This window comes from Haliaeetus leucocephalus, unplaced genomic scaffold (genome assembly GCF_000737465.1).
Source record: "Haliaeetus leucocephalus isolate CR32 unplaced genomic scaffold, Haliaeetus_leucocephalus-4.0 Scaffold932, whole genome shotgun sequence".
Classification (NCBI taxonomy): domain Eukaryota; kingdom Metazoa; phylum Chordata; class Aves; order Accipitriformes; family Accipitridae; genus Haliaeetus; species Haliaeetus leucocephalus.
The window spans coordinates 11893806-11916636 of NW_010973368.1; the positions used below are offsets into that span (position 1 = coordinate 11893806).

The 22831-nt window shown below is 39.2% G+C and overlaps 1 protein-coding gene across 1 annotated transcript in view; it reads right to left on the bottom strand.

Moving 5' to 3' along the window:
- The window catches only part of LGMN (legumain), a 28605-nt gene continuing 5774 nt past the window's right edge, over positions 1 to 22831 (bottom strand). The window contains exons 2-14 of the mRNA XM_010583863.1: positions 21381 to 21561; positions 13303 to 13400; positions 12361 to 12442; positions 11741 to 11826; positions 9059 to 9134; positions 8517 to 8579; positions 7543 to 7609; positions 5749 to 5867; positions 4982 to 5071; positions 4119 to 4316; positions 3287 to 3457; positions 1537 to 1604; positions 1 to 756 (exon numbers count right to left, since the gene is read on the bottom strand). Coding sequence (XP_010582165.1) covers positions 717 to 756; positions 1537 to 1604; positions 3287 to 3457; positions 4119 to 4316; positions 4982 to 5071; positions 5749 to 5867; positions 7543 to 7609; positions 8517 to 8579; positions 9059 to 9134; positions 11741 to 11826; positions 12361 to 12442; positions 13303 to 13400; positions 21381 to 21518 — 1296 coding nt within the window. The 5' untranslated portion in view covers positions 21519 to 21561 and the 3' untranslated portion in view covers positions 1 to 716. The remainder of the gene's footprint in view (positions 757 to 1536; positions 1605 to 3286; positions 3458 to 4118; positions 4317 to 4981; positions 5072 to 5748; positions 5868 to 7542; positions 7610 to 8516; positions 8580 to 9058; positions 9135 to 11740; positions 11827 to 12360; positions 12443 to 13302; positions 13401 to 21380; positions 21562 to 22831) is intronic.

Below are 22831 nucleotides of genomic sequence, written 5' to 3' on the forward strand. Positions count from 1 at the left end.
TGTCAACTTTATTTTTATTTACAGGCAATTCCTGTACTCTATGACTTCCCACAACTTTGTGTGTATATACATTCAATTATAGCATAGTGGTGCTAAATTTACAGCATTAGATATTTGTGTTTTTCTTTGGGAAACAGTGCTTTCTACCCACAAAGACTTTTACTGTTCACAGTTTAACTGTGCTGTTCACATCCAATAGTTCTTGAATGCAACTCATTTCTTTAAACTGTTAAGCAGTTAAAGCTTAAAGAACAAGCTTTGGTTTCTTCACTCTTTAACCAATCTGCAAATTAGTCACTGTAATGGAATTCATTAACTTTTTTAAAAAGCTAATAGTTAGCAATAGTATAAAAAAATTTTCCAGAATTAATGACTCTGTTTAAATTTAGCATAGATTTAGCAGTCACTAATAGGTGGCTTGTAGTGTTCATCCAGAGATTCTCAAGAGCACTGCGCTTTGAAACAAATCATCCATCTTGAAAACTCCAGGTGATCTGCCAAAATGCCTCTGTCAAACCAGCAGGCTGTCAGCAGGTAGGGATGCAGGGGAGACCACTGGCAAGCGCTGTATTGCTCATGATCAGGTGCCTCGGCTCCCAGCACAGTTCCAGTACCGTGGTCGACTCTCTTCATGTGGCATGCGTGTAAAGTCTCGATTATTAGTTATGAAAAATTATCACTTGTAGTAAGGGTTATATTAGGGACTGTTGTTTCCATCAATACCCAAGGCACACTTGATCCATGGCCAGGCATATTCTGCAACAGTGAAAACAGTGATCAGAAGCTTTCCAGGTGCTCTGCTCTCAAACTATTTCCCAAACTGACTGCAGCAGGATGCCACCAGGAGTGGGCCCAGCAGTTCTTCACCTTCTGGGTTGCATGTGCACACTGCCTAAACTACCGGTCCACCCTCCCATTCCCTACCCCTCTGCTTTCCTCTCTTTTTTCTTCCTCTCGCACGACTCACAAGCTAGGATCCCATCCTCTACCACAAACTCCCAAGACAGAATTTCAACACCATGCTCTCCTTGCCCCTATTGCACCACCATAAGGGTCAGCCTGGACCATTATTTGCCTGCTTTCCTACCACACGCTCACAGATGAGGGCCGTAGCACCACATTCCCTTTCCTCACCAGAACCCAGCAGTGCTGTGGTGTTCTGAGCCAGCAGCTGAGGGGGCAACACAGAAAATGGAGCAGTTCCCAACCTTGCTTCAGTGTAAGATCATACAGGAGTTACAGGGCAACGCCCTTGCACCAGTCATGCTCTTTTATGTTATGTGGTGCAGTGGGATCCTCCAACTGGCTATAATTTCCCCTGATGGTCTTCAACAAGGAAATTAAAGGGTTACTGGGGAAATGGATCATTATGAGTGGGAGGGGACTAATAATGATATGTTGTCCAAAATAAGCATTCATAACTTTAGAGTGAGAACTTTACTGACAAAATGGTCAACAGAGCAGAACATCTGCCTATTAGCTTCTGCTTTTTTAGCCACAAATAAAACTACACAGTTTATCTGGGGACCTCATTACCTGTCAATGGGGTATCCTTCTTCACAAACATTGACCAAGGCATACAGCTGTCTCAGTGCATACTCATACTGAAATAAATAAACATTGTTAATAATTTCAGTGATGAAGAGCAGGTATTGTTTATCCAAACTAAATTGTGGAAGTACTTTAGAGATGCTATTAATACTCAAGGTGTTTAACTGATGGTCGTGACGATCTAGTACTAGTTTAAATACATCTTTCTTCTGTGCACTTTGCTCTTTGAACTTCATTAGGTAAATTCAGCTGTTGCTGCACATTGGCCCCTTAGGCAAGGCTTACCCATTTAACCAATTTCATTCAAAAAACCCCACAAAAACAAAAAAAAAACACTAATGAGGAACTAAAAGTTTAACAGAGCAATGTGGCCTACTAATGGCCTGGTTGATTAGAAGCTCCAACTAAAGGAGTGCATCTCCTTTTGATTTGTATACAGTAGTTAAATCTTTGCCAACTGCCAGTTAATTCCATTGCTTTCTGCTAAAATAAATTAATTTGCTGTTGATTCATCTCACCATGTACTGCTGCCTGCTCAGGTTATCTTGCCTGACATCAGGACTGGGTTTTCTGGAATAGGAACTGACCTCTCTTACTCTTGTCTAAACAGTGCTTAGCACAACAGGATTTTGCCCTCAACTGGGATCCCAGGAAGAGCAGACAGTAGTAAAACCCCTGAACTAAAAAGCGGCTCTCAGGAATTCAACAAGATCATGGAAGTAGCAGCTAGGCTATTTATCCTGGTTTCAGCTGGGATAGAGTTAATTGTCTTCCTAGTAGCTGGTACAGTGCTATGTTTTGAGTTCAGTGTGAGAAGAATGTTGATAACACTGATGTTTTCAGTTGTTGCTAAGTAATGTTTGGTCTAAAATCAAGGATTTTTCAGCTTCTCATGCCCAGCCAGCAAGAAAGCTGGAGGGGCACAAGAAGTTGGGAGGGGACACGGGCAGGACAGCTGACCCAAACTGGCCAAAGGGGTATTCCATACCATGTGACGTCACATCTAGTGTATAAACTGGGGGAAGGGGGGTGCGGGGGGGGATTGTGGCTTCGGGACTAACTGGGTGTCGATCGGCGGGGGGGGAGCAATTGCACTGCACATCATTTGTACATTCCAATCGTTTTATTATTACTGTTGTCATTTTATTAGTGTTATCATTATCATTATTAGTTTCTTCTTTTCTGTTCTATTAAACCATTCTTATCTCAACCTATGAGTTTTACTTCTTTTCCTGATTTTCTCCCCCATCCCACTGGATGGGGGGGGAAGTGAGTGAGCAGCTGCGTGGCCCTTAGTTGCTGGCTGGGGTTAAACCATGACACTATTGCAAGGAACTATGCAACACACAATCATAATACAGAAATCTGAATGTACCAGGATTATGAATTCACAGTGGTGGTGCTTGTGTTTCTAGTTTGCCAGTAGAGATGCTTCAAGCAGGAATACAAAATGATTTATTTGATATTGGGATTTCTGGGGAGGAAGTTAATGAAGGTACTATTTTTGGGTTTGTTTTTACTGAAAGTATTTTTAGTAACCTTCTTGCTTATCTACAGGTGTAGTGGAAGTGGTTTCCTGCTTCCAAAAATTGTTACTTATCCCTTCTCCAAAACTAAGCTGTATGACTGCCCCCAAGCTAGGTTTTTAATAAAAGCTGATTTTGCAGACATGCTTATGACTACCATGCTTGTTTTACTGTTACATTTATCAGGTTATATCTAACGCTTGACTCACCAATGGTAAGTGCCAGTTGAAGCAATGAGCTTTGAAGTGGTTCACCGCTGACTGGTAGCAGTCGTAATTGCTGATGGTCAATCTGTCTGACAGAATTTGGTTGGTCTGTTCTTTTGATCCTGTTAATAAGGTGATTATCTTTCGCATGGATTCTTGGATAAATTCTTTCACCTGCACATAAACAAACAAGAACTTAAAACATGCTTTTTCTAAACCTAATTTGAAGACTTTGAAGGAAATTTTTCTTTCTTTAAACCTCCCTCAACTCTTGGGCTCTTTAAGGAACCCAATTTTGCCATTTTTTTTTTAGCACGGTCTTTTGGACCTGTCTCTTAACACACAAATGAAAACTAGGGAGAGAGAAAGTCAGGCTCTTGGCACCCAAAATCACTCACTGTCCTTCTAGTGTTCTGCCAGAAGAAAGAAAACACCAATAATACTGACTACCATTCTGCAGCAGCTATTTGATTTGGGAGATTTCAATTCTACTGAGACAAGAGTTTCTCTAACACCAAAGAATAAGTCCTTCCAACAAGAATCCCTATGGATGCAGATGAGGAGTTTCCTGGCAATAAAAGCTGTGAGACCGACTTTTGCATTTGCTTGCATTTGCCTAGATAATCACTACTGAATGTGCCTTGTGGAACAGATCCCTGAATTTTAAAGGAAGAGTAAACCATCAGCTAGAGGTTACCAGTCTGAAGAGTAATTTTGTTGCAATTTGCAAAAACTGGAAGCAATCCCATTGGCTTCAGGGGTCTTACTTCTGCCATTGCTTATGATGGAAATGAATCCGACCTGATGTGTAGTTCAAATTTTTTTTTTTGCTTACCTCCAGGTGTGTCTTCATCTCTGCAGCAATCTTCCTAGCCTCATAAATGTCATTGGTAGCCATCAACTTTCGTTTCATGATTGCAAAAGGGACATCAGGACTAGGTGTCAGGTCATAGTGTTCTACAGGTGGCAGAGAAATGGGGATAGCTTTCTTCCCCATGCCCTGAAACTGCATCACTTTCATGGAGGAGATGCTCTGAAGGTTAGAAAGTAAACAAATGGAAACTGTCAATCACCTCCAGTAGGTAGTCTGTCTTTGCTTTGCCATGCAAACCTAACTCTCTAAACTTGCTTTATTAGAGAAAATAAAGGAGATCACAGGGTTGTATGTGCGCACGTTGGGTTTTTTAATACAAGGTCAAGGCTGCGAGAAATCAGGAAACTTTTATTTCCAAAACTCACTGTGGGGAAAAAGACCATCAGGTTAAGTAACCTGACTTCTATGTTTAACAAATATTTAATCTGTTGAATAATGGGACTATTATAAATGATACATCACCTCTTAGCTCTTCCCATTCGAGGGATCAATCTACTTATTAACATTTCATTAATATTCATAATATGCTGGAAGTGGTAAATACCCTTCTTATATTTGAGTGAAGTGTTAAGTCACTGGCAGAGCTTGGAGGACAATTCATATCCTGACTCCTTAGATTAAAGCATAATACAAGGCTGTATTTCCTTTAGCATCAGGACCACCGTCCCTTAAATGCTAACTAGTCTTCTGAGATGAACAGTTTCATTTTCTAAATCAACCCGGCCAATTTATAGTGATTTTTTTTTTTTTTTTAAAGATATGAAAGTATAGGGCACAAAAGGTTTTAAGATATATCTGACCAGGAAGCCCACACAAATACATACTCTGTTTCCATACTGCATCACATGGCTGGTGTTGGTGCGTTTCTTCACCAGCTGAAACTGCTTGTGGAGTGTTTCTTTTCTTAGATCCTCCTGCATGAAGAAACTTCCATGTGGTCACAGATACTTAAATTCAGCTATTCTAAAAATGCAAGGAAACCTGGAAAGGGTCTTAGCTGCCAGTATGGAGAAGGAAGTATAGGGCAAGAGCTATACAACCTTTGAAAGACATGAAAGTAAAAATTGAAAAGAAGATTTGACAGCATATTCTCAAATTGCTTTTCATGATCTCCTAATCTCCCAGCAAGAAGGGAGTGGGCTAGCATACAAATCCCAGATTTGTTTCATTAATACTTTTTCCATTATGCCAACAAATGGGTTAGCCACAGTTCAGTATTTAAGGATCCCTGAAGCAGAGGTACAAATTACTGAACTGCCCAATTTATTTAACAAACTTGGAGATGTGGTCTCAGATTAGCGAATGGAGATCATATGAATTTGAAACTAGAAGTTAGACAGTTTCTAATCTTATAGATAAGAAGACAATGTTTCTGCAAGTTAAGTTTCAGAAATAAATTTAGTGGCCCAAACAAATAAAGGTTATATATGGTTCTGAGTAGCAGATAAATACTTTTACCAACACAATTTGTTGATTTCCGTCTGAGATTAAAAACAAGTATTTTCACAAATCCTGTAAAGGAGCTATTTTTTAAAAAAGCCTAGTGATTTTTCATGCATTGAAATGCAGAAACCTCATCTAAGTAACTTACCATATCTGAATCTTCCATCCAATTCACACTGTACCAGTCCCCAAGATAAGTCTGCCTTTCATCATCATAATAACATGCATAAGATGACTCTCTGGGATTGGCAGCTGTTGTTGCATAAACTGTAAACCAAATAGAAAGTAATTTTTTTCTTTTTTTTTTTAATCCTCCACATGATTTAGTACTTAGCTGCACATGATATATTTGTCTAAGTATTTTGCCTTTCAGTCATTTACTTCTAAATAGCAGGAAGGAAAGAAGCCTGTTAATTATTCTATTCAGTCAGCCTCAGTGCTGTTATAAGAGCTCCTTCCTTGATGCCAAATGTGTGGTCTGGGGTGTTTAAAGAAGAATATGCGCTTCTGAAGGAAAAATCTACTATTCAAAGAACTGCCTGAAAACACTGTATACTGACAACCGTCTACACACTCATTTTCTTTATTACAATAATGAGGACTTTTTCCCAAACATGGGAGTAAATCCCCTAAATCATCTTTTCTTCCAGAAAATGCCACCTTCTAAGTAATATCCTTTCTTGGATTAACAATCTACACTGAGAGAAAAGCAAAACAAACTTCTACAACCTCTACCCCAAGCACAGTGTTCCCCATAAGTCAACTCTAACACAACAGAAATACTGTAAACACATCTTTAGAGGTATTATTAAGACAAAAGTAATTTTGGCTTTTTGCCAAAGTCAACTCATCGCATACTTGCATAACTGAAGGAAAGTCCAAGTTTCAAAATGAAGAAGTGTTAGGCATGCTTTTACAGAGCTATAGTGTTGTTTCTACTCAGAATGTACTTAAAGTTCAAAAGCCAAAAAAAGTCTTAAATCTTGCCTGTGTAGTAAAGTGCTCCTCTTAGCACCCTTTAAAATGCTTACCAAGTAACCAGTTAAGCTTTGTAGTTCACCATTGAAGGCTGCCAAAGACAGCTTTGTACTGTAATACATAAACTGCCAATTTTCTGCCTTTTTAAGTTTGTGGCAAAGGTGGTGGTAAAACCAGAGAGTCCTCAGACTGTTCTGATAGAACAAACTTTGAAAAATGCTGATTCACTGAGCATTTATTTTGAACAATCATCAATATGAAACATTCTGTGTGATATTTCTGTAAATCTCTGATAGGACTGTAAGGAGTCTGGGTGGGTGCCAGACAGCATAGTCCAGGGGCAAAGACCCAGGAAACCATGGATAGGGACATGGTTGGTCTTCCCTGGATTCACAGATTCAAAACTACAAGAAAGCCAGAGCACTCAGTCTCCCTGCCACAGAACAGGAGTTTGAAAAGATTGTGATTCCTTGTCCTAATCAAGGCTGAACTCCCAGCTCTGCAGCAAATAGCTTAGAAGCCCTGAAAAATCTGAGTTCCACTTCCTGGGTTATTGTGCAAATCAGTGTAGCAAAATTGCCTGGCAATGGTGTCTCACAAGTGCCTTTGCTACTCAATGAAACTGGTATCGGGAACTTCACACCTGATGTTAGCAGTGCTGAGGCTGAGAAATGTCAGTATAACTTAACTTCTACGAGTTAAGGGCGACCACATAGTTCCTGAAAAGAAATACTGTTTTAACTTCTCATTTGCAAGAAACTGAAAGCCCTGTTAGTCTTTATAAGACTCCATTAATTCTTTAAAAGGAACTTCCCATAAATGGAAAATATTACTTTCTCTAATTCTTGTGCTCCTCTGCTAAAACTCTACATAAAAGTGCCTTGAACCTATCCTTGACACAGTATCTGTTCAGGTCTGTGACAAGTTGGGGCATTTAAGTCCAGTAAGTTAACTGATTGCTCACCATTGATATTATCAGCCAAATGATTCATCATAGATCCAGACTCACATGCTTCAATATAAAACACCATCTATAAAATAAATCAGAGACCTTAAGAAATTCCATGAGGAAATGGAGAAAAGTCCTTCAGTGCTTTTCAGCTGTAGCTAGTTGGCCTGTACTGCTATCCCTGAAACAAAAGCTATCCATAATGCTACAAAATAAAACACAAAAGCAAATAGATAAATTTTTCATTTTGGGGAACTAAACTACATGGAAAGGGGAGACAATCACAATGAAAAGATGCTATTAATCTCTATAGAGTCCACAGGGATCTACTGACTAATGTACAAAGCACAAATCAAACATACAGTCACTCTTCAAGCACAGCAACGTACCACTATTGAATGTAGTATTTCTGGAACCAATGGCCATTTATGTGTTCCTAAATACAGTATGCCATAGTAGAGAGATTACCACAGAAAGTTGCTTAAAAAAGGCAAGCTACTAAAATGTTCAAAATAATAGTTTTTCTGCTTAAAACTACATGTGATGATATATATGCACAAAATTTTCTGACAAGAGTTACAGTCTCTTAAACTACATTAGTAACTGTAAGAGAAACATGAGGTATATACAAACTTCCTGTAGTAACAGTGCAGTCTGAAGTGAACAAAGCACAGGAAGAAAGTGTCAGATAGATATTATGAGGGTGTAGTAGTTACAGATGTTATTTCTCCACCGTTGGTCAGAATATATACCGTTACCAAAAGGCAGTATGCTACACCTCAACATCAACTGCAAATATACAGTAAACTAAAAATGGAAAGAGAAAATTTGGAGAGGATCAATCTTTTTAAGTGCAAAATCCTAATTCAAATTTCATCGCATGGCAACAGCTTCCTCCTGCTTTAAACAACTCTCAAATAAAGACAAATCTCTCTCTCTTCCATGCCAGCTGCTCCTTCAATCTCACAACTTCTGATATGCTTGTTTACCTTCTGGTATTTTTTGTGATGATACATGTACCAAATAGTCTTATTCAAGTCCTTCACATGAAGCTGTAAAATAAGAAGGCTTGTATTAAAACCACTTATGTTCAACAGACACACAATTCACTTAATAGGAATAAATACTAACTGTTGTGAATATGTATACTGTTTCCCATTAAATATAACCATTGCTTTGCCCTTCTGAAATACAAAATTCTAGTATTTACCACTCGGGAAACGATGAGTAATGGTCCCAGATGATATGTATAGTGCACCAGAAAGCCAAGTCATACCTGTGTGAAACAGTCTGCTTGGACCACCAAAGTCCAGTGAAATATTAAGTGACATAACTTAATTTCAACTGAATGCTTCAGATCCAAACTGTAAAAAATCCAAACTGTGGTGATGAGAATATTGCTCTTTTTCTGCCTCCCCCCTCAATATGGCAGTGCATCAAATATTTTTGTGTTTTACATTTATTACTTATTATTTTAGTACGTCACTAAAAGGATGTTTTTTATGACAAAGTAATCCCACAAAATGCTTACATCGTCATCAGGAAAAGCCAGAAGTCCTGGAGCTCCATGGTCAGTGAAATAAACAAACACGTGATCCTTGGGACCACTGTAATGAAAAAATTGCAAATTCTTTCTAACCACTCCAACCTAATCTTCATTAAAACAACAATCATCTGCTTCTCAGTGCCAAGACATGTCAATATTTGAAAACAATACAGCTGAAGCACCTCCTCCTCTTGGTAATATTTTTTTCCTCCCAAAGCATACTACTTTGGGTGCTTAGGAGAGGAGGTGAGTGTCTGCAAAAGGAATGAAAACAGGGATATAGGCTAGTCCTTCAAGCATGGAGAATATGGCAATTATACTGCATGTTTCAAACTGTAAACTGATTGCTGGTGAGGCAGGGGCTGGTACATCGAGTATGATGGGAGCACAATTGTTTTTTAATGCCTATCTGAAGAATCTGTTATACTGTGGGCATTTGTAGCAGTCTGGTAAAAAAGGAATGCTTTTATAACTAAGTTATATTGAGGCACCAGTAACACAGGGATAAACCATAAAAACTTCTTTGATAAGATCCTTAGGTACGTTTATGCACTACCTTGCTGTGATCTATATGGCCATACTTAGCCAAATCAGTGTCAGCCTACATCTCCATGAAGAACTGATGCATATACAAACTCACCCATTAGGCTAGATTGGCATTTGCACTAAGCGGCTCTGCAATCGGCTGAGCGCTGCATGCTCACAGGCTTTGATTCTCTAATGTCTGTGTAGTACGCTGTTTGCCGTAGATTTTTACTGCACTCTAAATCAAACAGATCGTGTTTGGGTGATATTAAGGTCTTTCCCTAACAGCCAAATCTGCAAAAGGATTTTGCTTTTAAACTGGGACAATTAAATATAAAATATTGGAAAAGATTGGAAGCAGTCCCCCTCCTTTTTTCCTCTGTTATCAGTGGTCCAGAAATCCCTATTTGTACTTGCTCTTTCTGTCTGCAAAGAGGTATGACTGCAGCAGCTCACGGGAACATCATCCAACCTTCTGCCTGGCCAATAACCTGCGGGAACAACCTGGAAGACAATCTAGAAGCCTTCTGGGCAGAGGATAATTGAGTTCTTGTCCCACCCAAGAGCAGAAGTCAGGCCACTTGGAAATTCACACAACAGTGCCTAACAAAGAAGGGCTGGGTGTTACCTTTCTGGCTCCCACTCTTGACCTTAAGTGCAAAAAATTCAACCGAGGTGAAATGTAAATAACTAGGACTTTTATATGTGGGTTCAAGTTGTCTTCCTGAGTAGCTAAGAGTCTTAGGCCCTCTGCATAACCACTCCCTTATTTAACTTGTAACATCAAGCTTTCACAGGTGAGGTGTGTTCTGAAGTACTTTTTTTTAACAAAAAATGCTTTATAGTCACCTCTTGACTCATTCCAGCTACTAGAAGAGAACAATCTAGTAAATGTGCAGCAATTTAATAACTTTTTGCCTACATGCCTTGCATATATCAGCTTTTCAGGATGAAGTTTAAACAGTTGAGAGCAATAGCTTATTTGACTGCTATCCTGTTCCTTCTTTTTTTTCTTCTCCCCAATACCAGGGCAGAATTCTTCTGTTCTGTTTCATTGCTTTGCCTCTGAAATTAAACTGTCAGGTGAAGATAGGCATTTACACAATTTTTCTTTAACTAGGTTAGTCCCTCCAAATGGTCAAATTTAAATTCTTAAAGGCTTTACAGGAAATACTGTACACAGAAAAATATAACATCATATAACTCTTTACCAGCAGTACTGAGTCAGAAATATAACACACCTTAGTAAACAGGCATCATACTTTCATATCTCAAACTCTGTAGAAGCAAGATGAATAACTGACACCAGGTATCTTTCCAAGAGGTCTTCTAATTAGGCCCTCAAATATATTGCTTTTATTCTTGAATCATCTAAATTACGTAAGCCTTTATAAACTACACCCATTAATTACAGATCTTACATTCTACTTAGCCAGTCTACAATTTATTATTATTCATATATTAGAATATTGCCAAACTTACAATCATTTGTTTAACTTAGTTTACAAATACCTTAAGCATAATACATCAATTAGAAGGTTAATTGCTTATAATGCATTTTCAATCTCAAAGATTTTTTTGTGTTAAATATAAACCATAATTCCATTTCAATACCTTCAAAGCCTCAGTAACCTTACATCTGCCACAAAGAGCAAGGCTGGGATTAGACATGCAATTCTTTCAGCTGATGAACTGTTTAAGCTATCTCTGTCCCTCTGCCACTGACTGCTAAGTCTCACTGCTTCAGGTGACTAATACAACTGTTCATGTACATTAAGCCAAGCCTTAGCAAACCCTTTCTAGAGGTCTCCAAACCTTAATAAAACGCTCTTTGAAGAGCCACTCCTGCAAAAGATAATAGTCTAAATAACAAATACCTTAATACAGTTGATACTATCCTCTTCAGTTTTTATACCTTAATCTATACTGGACTCCATGCCAGTCAAATATCAGCAGTTGCTTCTTGGTGCTGTATAGTTTAAGAAATCAGAACCATTGTATTTCTAATGTGAATGACCTGGAACTGCCATCAATAGTCTTGCTGGATTCTCAAGTTGCTCTAATTTATCCTCTTCTTTTGTTGAAATCAGTGTCTATGTAAAACTACACATGCAATTATTTTCTAAATTAAACTTCTCTTACCTTTTCAGTACTTTTCCTGATCCCACCCCCTTCATTGCTTCCACATCTCCTCTGAGAACAGCAAGGAAATTCTTTGGAGTAACATCCTAAGGATTTATGAGGATTAAAGTTAAATCTGATCATAAAAACAACAAAATCTTCATTTAGAAAGATGGCTTCTGAAAGTCAGAATCCATGCATGGATGGCAAGTTTAGCTGGCCATCCTTTTCAATCCATCATTATGTAACATATTGGCCACTGATGACTCACTTGGATATTGAATCACAAAATCACCAAGTGACTGGATTACTGTTCTGATTTAATGAAACAACTAGTCTTAAACAGCTGATCTTCAGATTGAGCTAGAACATTTATGAATGCAAGACTTTTCCTCATTTTATTTTGTGTGCCAGCACAGAAAGAGTGTAATGGTTTACTTTTATGACCACTGCTTCACTTCAAATCATCTATTGTTTATATGCATCTTATGAACACCAAACTTCATGCCAAACCATGCAGGTGAGTGAGCTGGAGGCTTTATACTATGTGCATTTTGCAGTGTAAGCTACAGGCTGGAAGAATTTATTCAGAGTATTGGCTAATGCTGAACCTCTCCTGGGGAATGGTGTTTCATTCCTACCTCCTTTGTATAGTCCTTGGGCACTCCAGCATACACATCTGTGCCATTAGGTCTATTGATGACAATGCCTTTTGTTGGATTTCTGAAAGTTAAATGGAACATAATATGAAGAATTAGCCATGTGCTACACAATGACCACAGAACAACTAGGAAACCATTTAAACTGTCCTGACTGGCCAGCTTGCCTGAGAGAGAGCATGGCTACTTGCACCATGTGTCATTAAGTGATTTCAGACTATAACGGCCTTTTCACTTCAGTCAGTTACATATGCTTGCCTCAGGTGTCCTTACCCTCAGAGTACCTTCAAGTATCCCGCCTCAGATCACGTTGATTAATGTGAAGATGTAGGTGGGTGGGCTCTTATACTATCATCTCTCCACTTTCAGCCTTGCCTTTAGTCCCCTTTACTCTTTGCTCCCAGTGCTGCTGTGCATGTCAAGTCCACTGATTTAAGTTGTCTCAGAATTAGAGGCTGTATAACTGAACTGTTTCATATAGAAAGCAATGATACGCTCTAGACAGTCACCAAGAATGGGACTATTCACTTCTTTGTTGAATATACATTCTGGGAATTAATCTGATAACGTCCTTTCAAAAAAGCCCTGCAAGTCATATATGGAGCTTCCCTATGTTTGTGGTTTTAGGCTACTTATCTCCTGTAAACTGTCATGCCTGGGAGTTCAGGTCACTTACTCTCCTACCAATGAAGCTCTACAGTCCTCAGTGCCACAACTGATGCTGAGTTGTGGAGTAAGGCTTAGAAAGCTTGTGAGCACATTTCAAAGGACAATTACTGTTCTGATGGATAAAACGCCTCTATGCATATCACAGGTGGTTTTAAAGGCTTTTCTTACAACTACTACAAACTCAAAACACATTGATGACTATGGAATGTTTGTAGTAACCATATCGTTTGTGACTAGTGCACATTCATCACTTACTCTTCATTATCAGCAATGTCATCATACATCATGACAACGATCTGTTCATCAGGAATTCCATTTCGGTGTACAATCTGGTACGCATGGCACACGTCTGCCTGAAATTAAGCAGATTTTCATTACTAGCTTTAACAGAGATTTTACCTTTGACACCAGAAGAAAAACAGCTTTGCAGGCCTAAAAGCAGCCTACTGTCCAAAAGAAACTGCATTCAAGTATAAGAGATTGAGGCTTGCTAGAGGGTTGAAATGCACTGGTTAACCCAAAACTCAGTGTTTGTAGTTGCATTAGTAATAGAGACTATGATTGAAATCTCTCTCATTTACCTGTTTTGATTTCTTATTTAAACAGAAACCAGAAGTTACTTCAGACTTGGTACAGGTAACAAAATTTAACAAAAGGTTCTCAGCGATGTTCTGCATTCTGTGAGAAAATCCAAATGAAAACCTTGTGCACTGACACACAAATCCAAAGTGTGCCAAGCAGAAGAAGAGAGTATGATTTCCACCATTTTCAATTAGTTCTGTACCAAGCCTGAATGACTAAGCATCAAAGACTGTCTTTGGCTTAAGCAAGTACGGTTTACCAATCTCATCTCTGCAAAGATTTTAATAAAATCTTTTACTAGATGGTTTACTAGATGAGAATTTTGGTTAAGGAAAATTTCCTTTTTAATTATGTATTTCTTATAGAGTAACACTGAAGCAACTTCAGGGCAGGAAAACAGATTTCAGTGGAAAACAGAATTGCAGAGTTTCTATTCAGGCTCTTTTCCTGACTTGTACAGGATATGAATAAGCAGATTTCTTTTACAGAACCATCTTCCCGTGATGCAGAAATAACAATACTCGTTAAAGTGATATTACAGTAAATGCAAACCTCTATCAGAATGCTGAATTCTTAGTAACCCCAGACCAAATAATTCTCTTCTTTCAGACTTGCAGTCTGTGAATGGCCTAATACGATATCAACAATCATTCCTAAACTCTAGAACTACAACCTACCACATGCTAGAAAAGCTGTGCAGATTTAATGGAAGAAATCTCACCTAACAAATGCTCCCAATGCAGGCAAGAAACTAGCTTTAAAGCTTACTTCTGTTGCACTAATCTAATTTGCTAGTTTGTAAATCAAACTGAAGTGGTTTAAGTGGACCTACATAAGTTCAGATGACTGAGGAGTATTAGTGATTTTGATCATTTTAACTGAAAGGACAGAGTAAAATCCTGTCACTTTATAATCCTTGGTCTTCCAAGTGTGGCTGAAGCTGAAAAGAGAGGGTAGTTGCGCAAGATTCTGGGAAGGGTAAAGCACATTCAATGCTAATGAACTCTCCAGCAGCAAAATCTCTTCATGTGACTAACCCTGAACATTAAATTGTCCTTACTAAAGCAGTTCCATTTCCTACTACGCAGGTCAGCCTACATTCTCTTTCACCTACCCCAGACAATCTCTACTGTTTATAGTTCTCCATTTCCCTGTATGGTATTATACTAGCTACTGCCTCAACAAGTCGAAAGGTAGAGATTAAACAGAGTCATAAAGGCATCACATATAATATGAAACAGGAGAGTGCCGGTTTGACCAAACACGTATTTGATTTTCAGAAGCAACCCAAGCAAAAGTAGAAGAAAACACTAATCAGGGCATCTCTACACTGATTGATGAGTAGATCATAGATCCCCTCTCACTCTCAAGACATAATACACTTCTGGTATGCTGACAGGAACAGTTACAGGCTGGCAACACACGGAAATGCTTAGGCATACTACAGCAATATAAAATGAACATATTCAACTAGCAAGTGTCCATGCTCCCACAGATGTGTGGCTGGCCAGTAGGGACTTCAGAGGTGTTTTGAATTAATACCAAAGTACTCCAAATTAGTTAAGCTTTATAAAGGCATATCGTCAGCTTTTTTTGTCTCTTCTCTCCTTCCTTCCAAGTCATTGACTGTTTGCTCACTATGTCCTGTCTTAGTAAAGTAGACATTGATGGTAAATTTACATGGGTTAAATTCCCTAGTGTGGAGGGAAATAGATCAATGTAATCAATTCCCCCTCAACCTTAACTTATGCCTGTTTGGGGATCGTCCCAGCCTTTTAAGGCTTTTGCTAAAGGAACTGTACCTGCTGGTAGCATAATGATATCACCAACATAGGCTAGAGCAGCAAAAACATGTTTTGCTGCTAAAACTCCCCAGGTTAAAGTAGGACAGTTCTGAGCAAATGGTTGGGTTTTTTTGCAAAGAATTAGCTGACCTGACTATCCACCTTTGATGTTGGTCACATGCTCCTCCTGTTCCCTCTGATCATTTAAAAAAACCCACCAAAACTCTATAAAACCAGAATAGAAACAGTCTGCTGCTAGAGCAGGGAGGCGTATGTGAATCTAGAGTACTTCCTGTTGACCTGTAACTGACTCTCAAATACTGCTGTTTGAGCCTTGTTTCTTCCAGAAATATTTCTGGCGTATCTGTACCTGTAAACCACTCTAAAAGAGACAGCTAATATTGCTCCAGATCTCTTGTTGGTATTATTCTTGTTGGTTTAGTATGTGAAATGAATGCTATGAACATTTACTGGATAAATCATCGCTAAATGCAAATCACACTTTTGTGGCCATGATTTGGGGTGGTTAGCAGCTGCCCTGCACAGAAGAATAGAAGAGGAGAAGGTGTAGCTGTATAGCTGCTACTGCACAACTGACTTCACATGCCAGCTCCAAAATGGACACTGTTAATGGCATGGTTCAGACCTTTCATCCCCAGGTTAGTCTAAACCTGTTGCTACCTTAGCAAATTTTTATGGAAGATCTATACTTAAATCTCCTTAAATAATTAACTCCTAGATTTTGAAAGCATGGGGATCAGAGGGGGAATTCCCTGGTTTTCCTGGGGTGGGCATTTTGTTTCCCAAAAGGTACATTGGGGGAAATTCTGAAATGCAAAAAAAACCCCAAACACCCCAACTTTCCTCTGCCATACAGCTGTTGACACATTGAGTGAAACAGCTTTCAAGTAGGTTGCTTGGGGGGGTGGATTTTTGGAAAAATCAAATTGTTTTATGACACATGCATGCATAAATAGTTCCTAAAAGGAAAAGCTTGGACTTCTGTGCAATTGGTTACTCTGGTCTTATGACTGCTAGGTTCGTGGCTAAAAAGCATGTGTAATGAACTGTCAGCTTCATTGCAAAGTGGCACTGTTCCCATTACAGGTACACTGAAATGCCACGGCCTAAGAAAGAATAAGTCTAATATATGAGCATGGTAGAAGAATATGTCTGAAATGCCAACCATGTTTCATTCCCTTGCTTGAACGTACATCAGTGAATCAACCAAAAAACTATAAAACTGTATTAAGAACTTAGGAAAAGTTTTCCCATAGCTTCAGTTACAATTTTGTAAGCACAGTGAGGAAATGTTAATTGAAACCAAGTAGCCGAGGCAATCCTTAATGTCTGTTACCCGCAAGACCGGAGAATTCAGATCTGTCCTGGAATAAGATACTGCTCTGCTTGGTAGTGTCCAAACCCCTGAATATAAATAGAATCCATGGCCCATAAAGCTCAGTAAGTATAAGACTAAAAACAACAACTAAAAACAGACCCATGTACACAAATTCAAATGTTTTTATTTTCGGCATTTTAACTTTGCCAGACTTTTTTGGCTATTTTTCTCCTCAAGTATGTACTCCACCTTTAGTAAGACCGTGTTTCACATCAGGCTTTTCCATTGACTATGTGTTTTGGCATATCCAGAAAGCATTGGTCTGTCTCTCTTTCTGATTTGTTTGTGAAGCCAGCTTTACATTTGAGTTAACTGGTACGATCATCTCTCAGGAGAGGCAGAAGTATATACAATTCTATTTCTCTTGAGAAGAACTAGTTTGTTGGCTCATTCTCTAAATCTGCCAGTAGCATTTAGTGCTGTATTTGCTTATATATGTCACTAAGCCTTCCAGAGATATATCATCCAGCTCTTTTGATAATAGAGAGCTGAATCACTTTCCCAGGGAATGAGGGGAGTACTCTTTCTGGTATGTATTATGAGTGCTTAGTTGCATTTAGGGAACAGCAGCCAGTCTGGTAATAAAAAAGCTGCTACAGAGAAGGCAGAATAACTGCTGAGGAGCAGAGAGGAGTATGTCGATAGTCCTTCCAAAGACCAAGCAACTCTAATCAGCAACACTAAGATATGGGTAAAAACACCAAAGAACTGAGAAGCCACAAGCATAAGGCAATATACAAGCTAGCTTTGCAATGACAGTAAACCTATCACATTGGGCTGTATACTACTCAAAACGCTTAAAGTTTATTTTAGGAACTTGATGATATAAATGTCTAAGTTTAGATCATCCTGATTAGGAAACAGTCCTGGTTCAGCCACCACAGAGGAAACAAGTGCCTACAAGGTGTGAATCTCACTCACAGATATAAGTGCAAATGGTGTTTTTTTCCTTATCTTGTCTACACTTCAGGTTTGCACTACTGATAGTGGATCCTGACCACTGACAGCTGAATTACAAGTCTTAGAAGGAGTTTCAGATTCCTTGAGGTTACAGGTGCAAACTTAGCGTTTACAGGGTCTGCACAGTCTTTACAAACTTACTGTTCATGGGGTCTGTACAGCATACAATGATGGACTACTTTCCCCACAAATTTTCAGGTATGAAATTAGGGACATTTTTGAAGGTGTAATATCCTTCTCCTTTTATGGTTGTTTAGTCAGATGAACACATCCTGCTGTCAGATAACTATTGTGGAAGGCAACAGAGTATGTTTTGACTATGTTGTGTGCAGACAGCATGCAAAACAACTGGAGCTCACAACATATAAATGTAATACCAACATGCAACATCATGTACTAACTGTACCCTGAACAGCTGAACTAAGCAATTGAAATCCAAAGATATGTCAGCTGAGGTCTCAAATTACAAAGGGCTATCATGAGTGCTTAGTTGCATGTAGGGAACAGCAACCGGTCTAGTAATAAAAACCAGTCACATTGAGTAACTACTTAGAGGAACATTCACATCTACAAATTCACTTGTACACAGGCTAGATCAGAGAAGTTCTAAGGAAAAAAGGTGACAGAAGAAAGGAGGAAAGTAAATTAGAGTACAGCATATTTTCTTCTGCAGTTTCTCCCTTGGAAAGCAAAAAATTACACAAATCTGCAATCCTGGAGCACTTCTTTGCTTTCTGACAGTACAGGTATTATTCTATTGAAAAATAACATGCGTTTCTGCAGGTGTTCACTATGGAATGACTTCAATGATGGATGAAGCACAGAACTGGAAGTCCAAGTCCTATTCCTGGTGCCACTGCAAGTGACAAGCAAATAATTTAAATCCTTAGAGTGCTTTTGCTTCCACCGCTGGAAGGTAGGGAGTACTATCACACGCAAAGACATGGTGATCAGTCTGCATAATGTTTCCAAAAATCTGTTATACCTCCTGAGATTTCTGTAGTACCTTTCCTCCTCTGTATAACTCTCCTAAAAGTCTATAGTTCAGCTTGTTTTGCTGGGAACAATTTTCCCCAATTTTTTGATACCAGAGGCACCCTTCTCTGGATTACGCTTTGTAGCACACACAAAGTGGATTCTCCATGACTAACTGCTGGGTCTGTCTCACAGTATGCCCCCCAACATGGGCGCTCATTTTTGCCAGGCCCTTAAGGCTGGCCACAAAAGGCCACTACGCAAGATGGCACAGGCTGCTGATGCACTGCATCTTCTGGGAATTGATTCTTTTTGTAACAAGTTAGAGGCACAGTGTCTTGCCCAAGACAGGTAAGTAGCAGCTCAGCACTGTTCTGAAGGATCCTTCACACAGACTCTTCCATTTTATGATGCTGATTTCATGACTTCGATAGGATTATTAGTGGTGTTCTAACTTTCTTTTTTTCAAAATATTAATACTGTACCTGAACCAAGCAGTAGAGGTTAAAATACAAAAATTTCTAGGATTGAAATTCAGAACAATCTGACACTGCAGATATTTTGCATTGTTGGTTGACGTGATCTTCAAAACGAAGGTGTTTAAAGAAATCCCATTCTCATTTTTCTAACCTTGAAAAGTAATTACTTAATAACTGTCTGCAAAGCACGACCACACTCAAACGTTAATTTGGTTCTGTGAAACTGGCATGTTCAAAAGACTTACTGTTGGACACAAATATATAAGTGTGCATCTTCTGTTCTTCATAACTCCATTATAACTGGCAGATACACTTGCCATTGAAGGCTCACTGACAGAAAGGTTAAAAACTTTATGCTTAGGCAACTGTAGAAAAGGAATTCTCATGAGCCACAGCTTCAAAAACATAGTTTTATTTAAAGAATGAATGTTGTGGTATTAACTCCTCCTAGAGCGGAAGGGAGCCAACAAGACTGGTTATACAGCAATAGCAACAACCAGAGCACAACTCAGTAATTATATTTAGACACTCCTGAGCAGGCAGTGATCAAGTACAACTCTAGTATTTTTATAATTGTTTTCCAATTTCAACTTTAAAAATCTTTTTTTAAGATTTAATTCGAAATAGGAATAGTTTATATTGAGGCTGTAATATTCTAACTATGGTTATCAGGTGATGGCTACAGTGCAAGGAGCTGGCAATATCCCTAAAACCAGTTTGTCAAAGTGTTGAGCTAGCATTTGCCAGTTACAGGTTCTTCTTCAGATGCAACAAGGTTGTCAGTCTGGTTCATTTAGTTTTAAGCTCATCACTGTGCTGAAAGTTACAAACTGATTGTGAGCTGAAGGGGAGGAGAAACATAAACATAAAACCCAGGTGCCCAACACATGGAAGGCTCATTTCTTCCTCAGTCAACAGAAACAGAAAGGATGAAGCCTCCCCAGATTTTATAAGTGGTTACATTAAAAATAATAAATACTTTAAAAGTTTCAGTGTTCAGCAGATCAGCTGTACCCCATACATTTAATACAGTTTAACTTTTAAAATGCTGGTTTTGTACACTAGTGTTTCAATCTCTGAGTTCACCTTAACCAACAATAGTCTAGTAAACTATTTTTTTAACATTTAGAAATATACAAATGTATACATAAATCAGAATTAAATGGACCCTGTTCTCCAGGAAAGCATGAGGTAGTTTCAATTTTAGAGTGTTTAAGTATAGATTAATCTGTTTAAGGGATTGTCCAAGAATTCCCCAAAGGGAAAAACTGCCGTAGCCTCCTGACTGCTGATTCTAAGTCTTGAACTTAATCAGAGTTAAGTCACTTGGATTTAATCCTGTCCATCCTGACACTCACACTCAGACCACAATTCCACAACACATTGGCCTTGACAGCAGTGTCAAACTCAGGAATTCCTGTTCCCTTTTCTCCATATTCTGCCACTCACTCTGATCCCTGCACCCCAGTGCACCATATCCTTGTTGTGCCAACTCAACTCTGAGGCCATGCTGTTGAACACAGTGAGAAAACCAATTCAGGTTAAAAAGAACCCCCTTCTGCATGTCCTCCACCCCACAAAAATACACTGTGCATTTGCAGCCTTTGCAGACTTTTTAACTGGAGAGAAGAAAGGGAGCTTTTTTGTAACATAAGGAAAAGAGGAAAACAAATGGAAAGAAACATGCATGTGTCTCAAAATGAGGTTTAATTCTAGACATCATTTGTTCACCTGCAAGTTGGGGTCAGATCCTCTAGCCTAGTAATACAATATTTAGCCTAAATGATACACGTCTCCCAGGATGCAGAAGCATGATTAGAGGAAGAATACTGCTCCTCCTGCTAATGATAGCTTTTCAAAAGATGAAAGACTGAACAAAGTTGTAAGCAAAAAAAAAAAATCAAATAGCAAAAAGAGCAGTGGAGGGGAATTCTTGGGGTTAGAATAACAAGAATTAAGACCAGGCTCTGAGTGAATCTTGTTGCTGTTTGTTTTGAAAACTTCACACGCTCCTGGAAATCTAGAAGTAAAAGGACTTGCCCATATGACAGAAGGGCTGAACTAGTCTAGGCAGCTATCATCTCCCTGCAAGTCCCAGAGCAGGCATTTTCTGGAGTGTGGCCAGCATAAGCATGCCGGACCAGCAGTCCTTACCTGGTGTCGATAGTTGTACCAGCCGTTCGAACCTGCAACAATCACCACCCAGTGCTTGCCTCCATCTTCAGGTTCTTCCATGGGGAACATGCTGATGCCCAGAGCACAGCCCAGCAGCACAACTGCTTTCAGTATCATTTCTCTTCTTTATTTACTCCACAAATGGGAGAAAAGAAAAACCCTAATGAAGAAGTTTGAAAGAATTATGTCAGAGGACATCAGTCAAAAATAAAACAAATGCAAACCAAACATCAGTAGTATCATAACTAGAAGCTTTTCTTGCTTGTGGGTTTTTTCGTTGTTGTTTTACAGACCATTCAACCCACAGTACAATTCCTGGTCATATCTTCCTTTAGCACCAAGCTGCTACTAGTTACAAGAGTTTTTCTGTCAGCTTTCAAATCTGAATAGGACAACCAAGTCTTTCAGCTCCCTCTGGTTGTTTTGTTCTATAATAGCTGGTAATGAATAAGCCTCAAATACAAAGCAAGCCTCTCTATCAAGTAAGTCACAGATAAAACTATTCTCTTGGTCTCTACTTATGTAGTTCCCTGGTTTCCACTCACTGGCAAATAACCCATTATTATTGAGTCAAATCCTGGGTGATGTAGGCACAAGGATGCATAGACATGGAGAACTGCTTGGGAGTTGGAAGGTCAGAGTGTCACAAAAGCCCTCTGTGCCCACAAAGCCAGAGAGGCTGGAGAGAGGCCGTGCTGCTGTTCTGCACAAGATACAGCCCTAACGGCTGGGGGGAACTGCACACTGCGAAAGTCTCATGCTATTTGTGCAACCTGTTATGCTAGTGGAGAGCAAATGTGAACCAGCACCACATGAAAGAATGTTATTTTCATCTCTTTTGCACAACGGTTAAGCATTTGCACAAGGTGCATGGTGAGAGAATTGGGTCTGAGCCTGTGGATGACAAATTCAGAAAAGGAGAGCCAGAGAGGAGGTTTAAGCCCATGTAGAAATGGCTCTTTCTACTTTCTTGAGAGGACTAAAAGTAGTGTCTCCACTAGTGAAATTCCCGAGCACCTTGATTGTCTGTTTACTTTTAGAGCAAACACTTTATCAGTCTGGCCATATCTAATCAAAGGTTTGCTTTCTGGTTTGGTTTGGTTTGGGGGGGGGGGCAGGTTATGTATATTGGTCACAGTTTCAGGTCTGCTGCATCCAGTGTGTAAATCATAAAGCAAACTCCCCCTAAGAACTGCATGCTCTTGGCACAGGCACAAATATTACATATTTCCTTAGGCACTAAGAGATGTGATTTTACACTGGCCTACCTACAAAAAAGAGATTCTGGAAGTTGATCATGGTTGCTATGTATGGAAGAGGTGTTGTAGTAAGAGGTAACTCTCCTTTAGCATGGTTTTCTCTGGAGTAAAAGCTGGAAACTTCCAAGCCATACGACACGGTCACAAGGCACAATGTCAAAGCTGCCACTA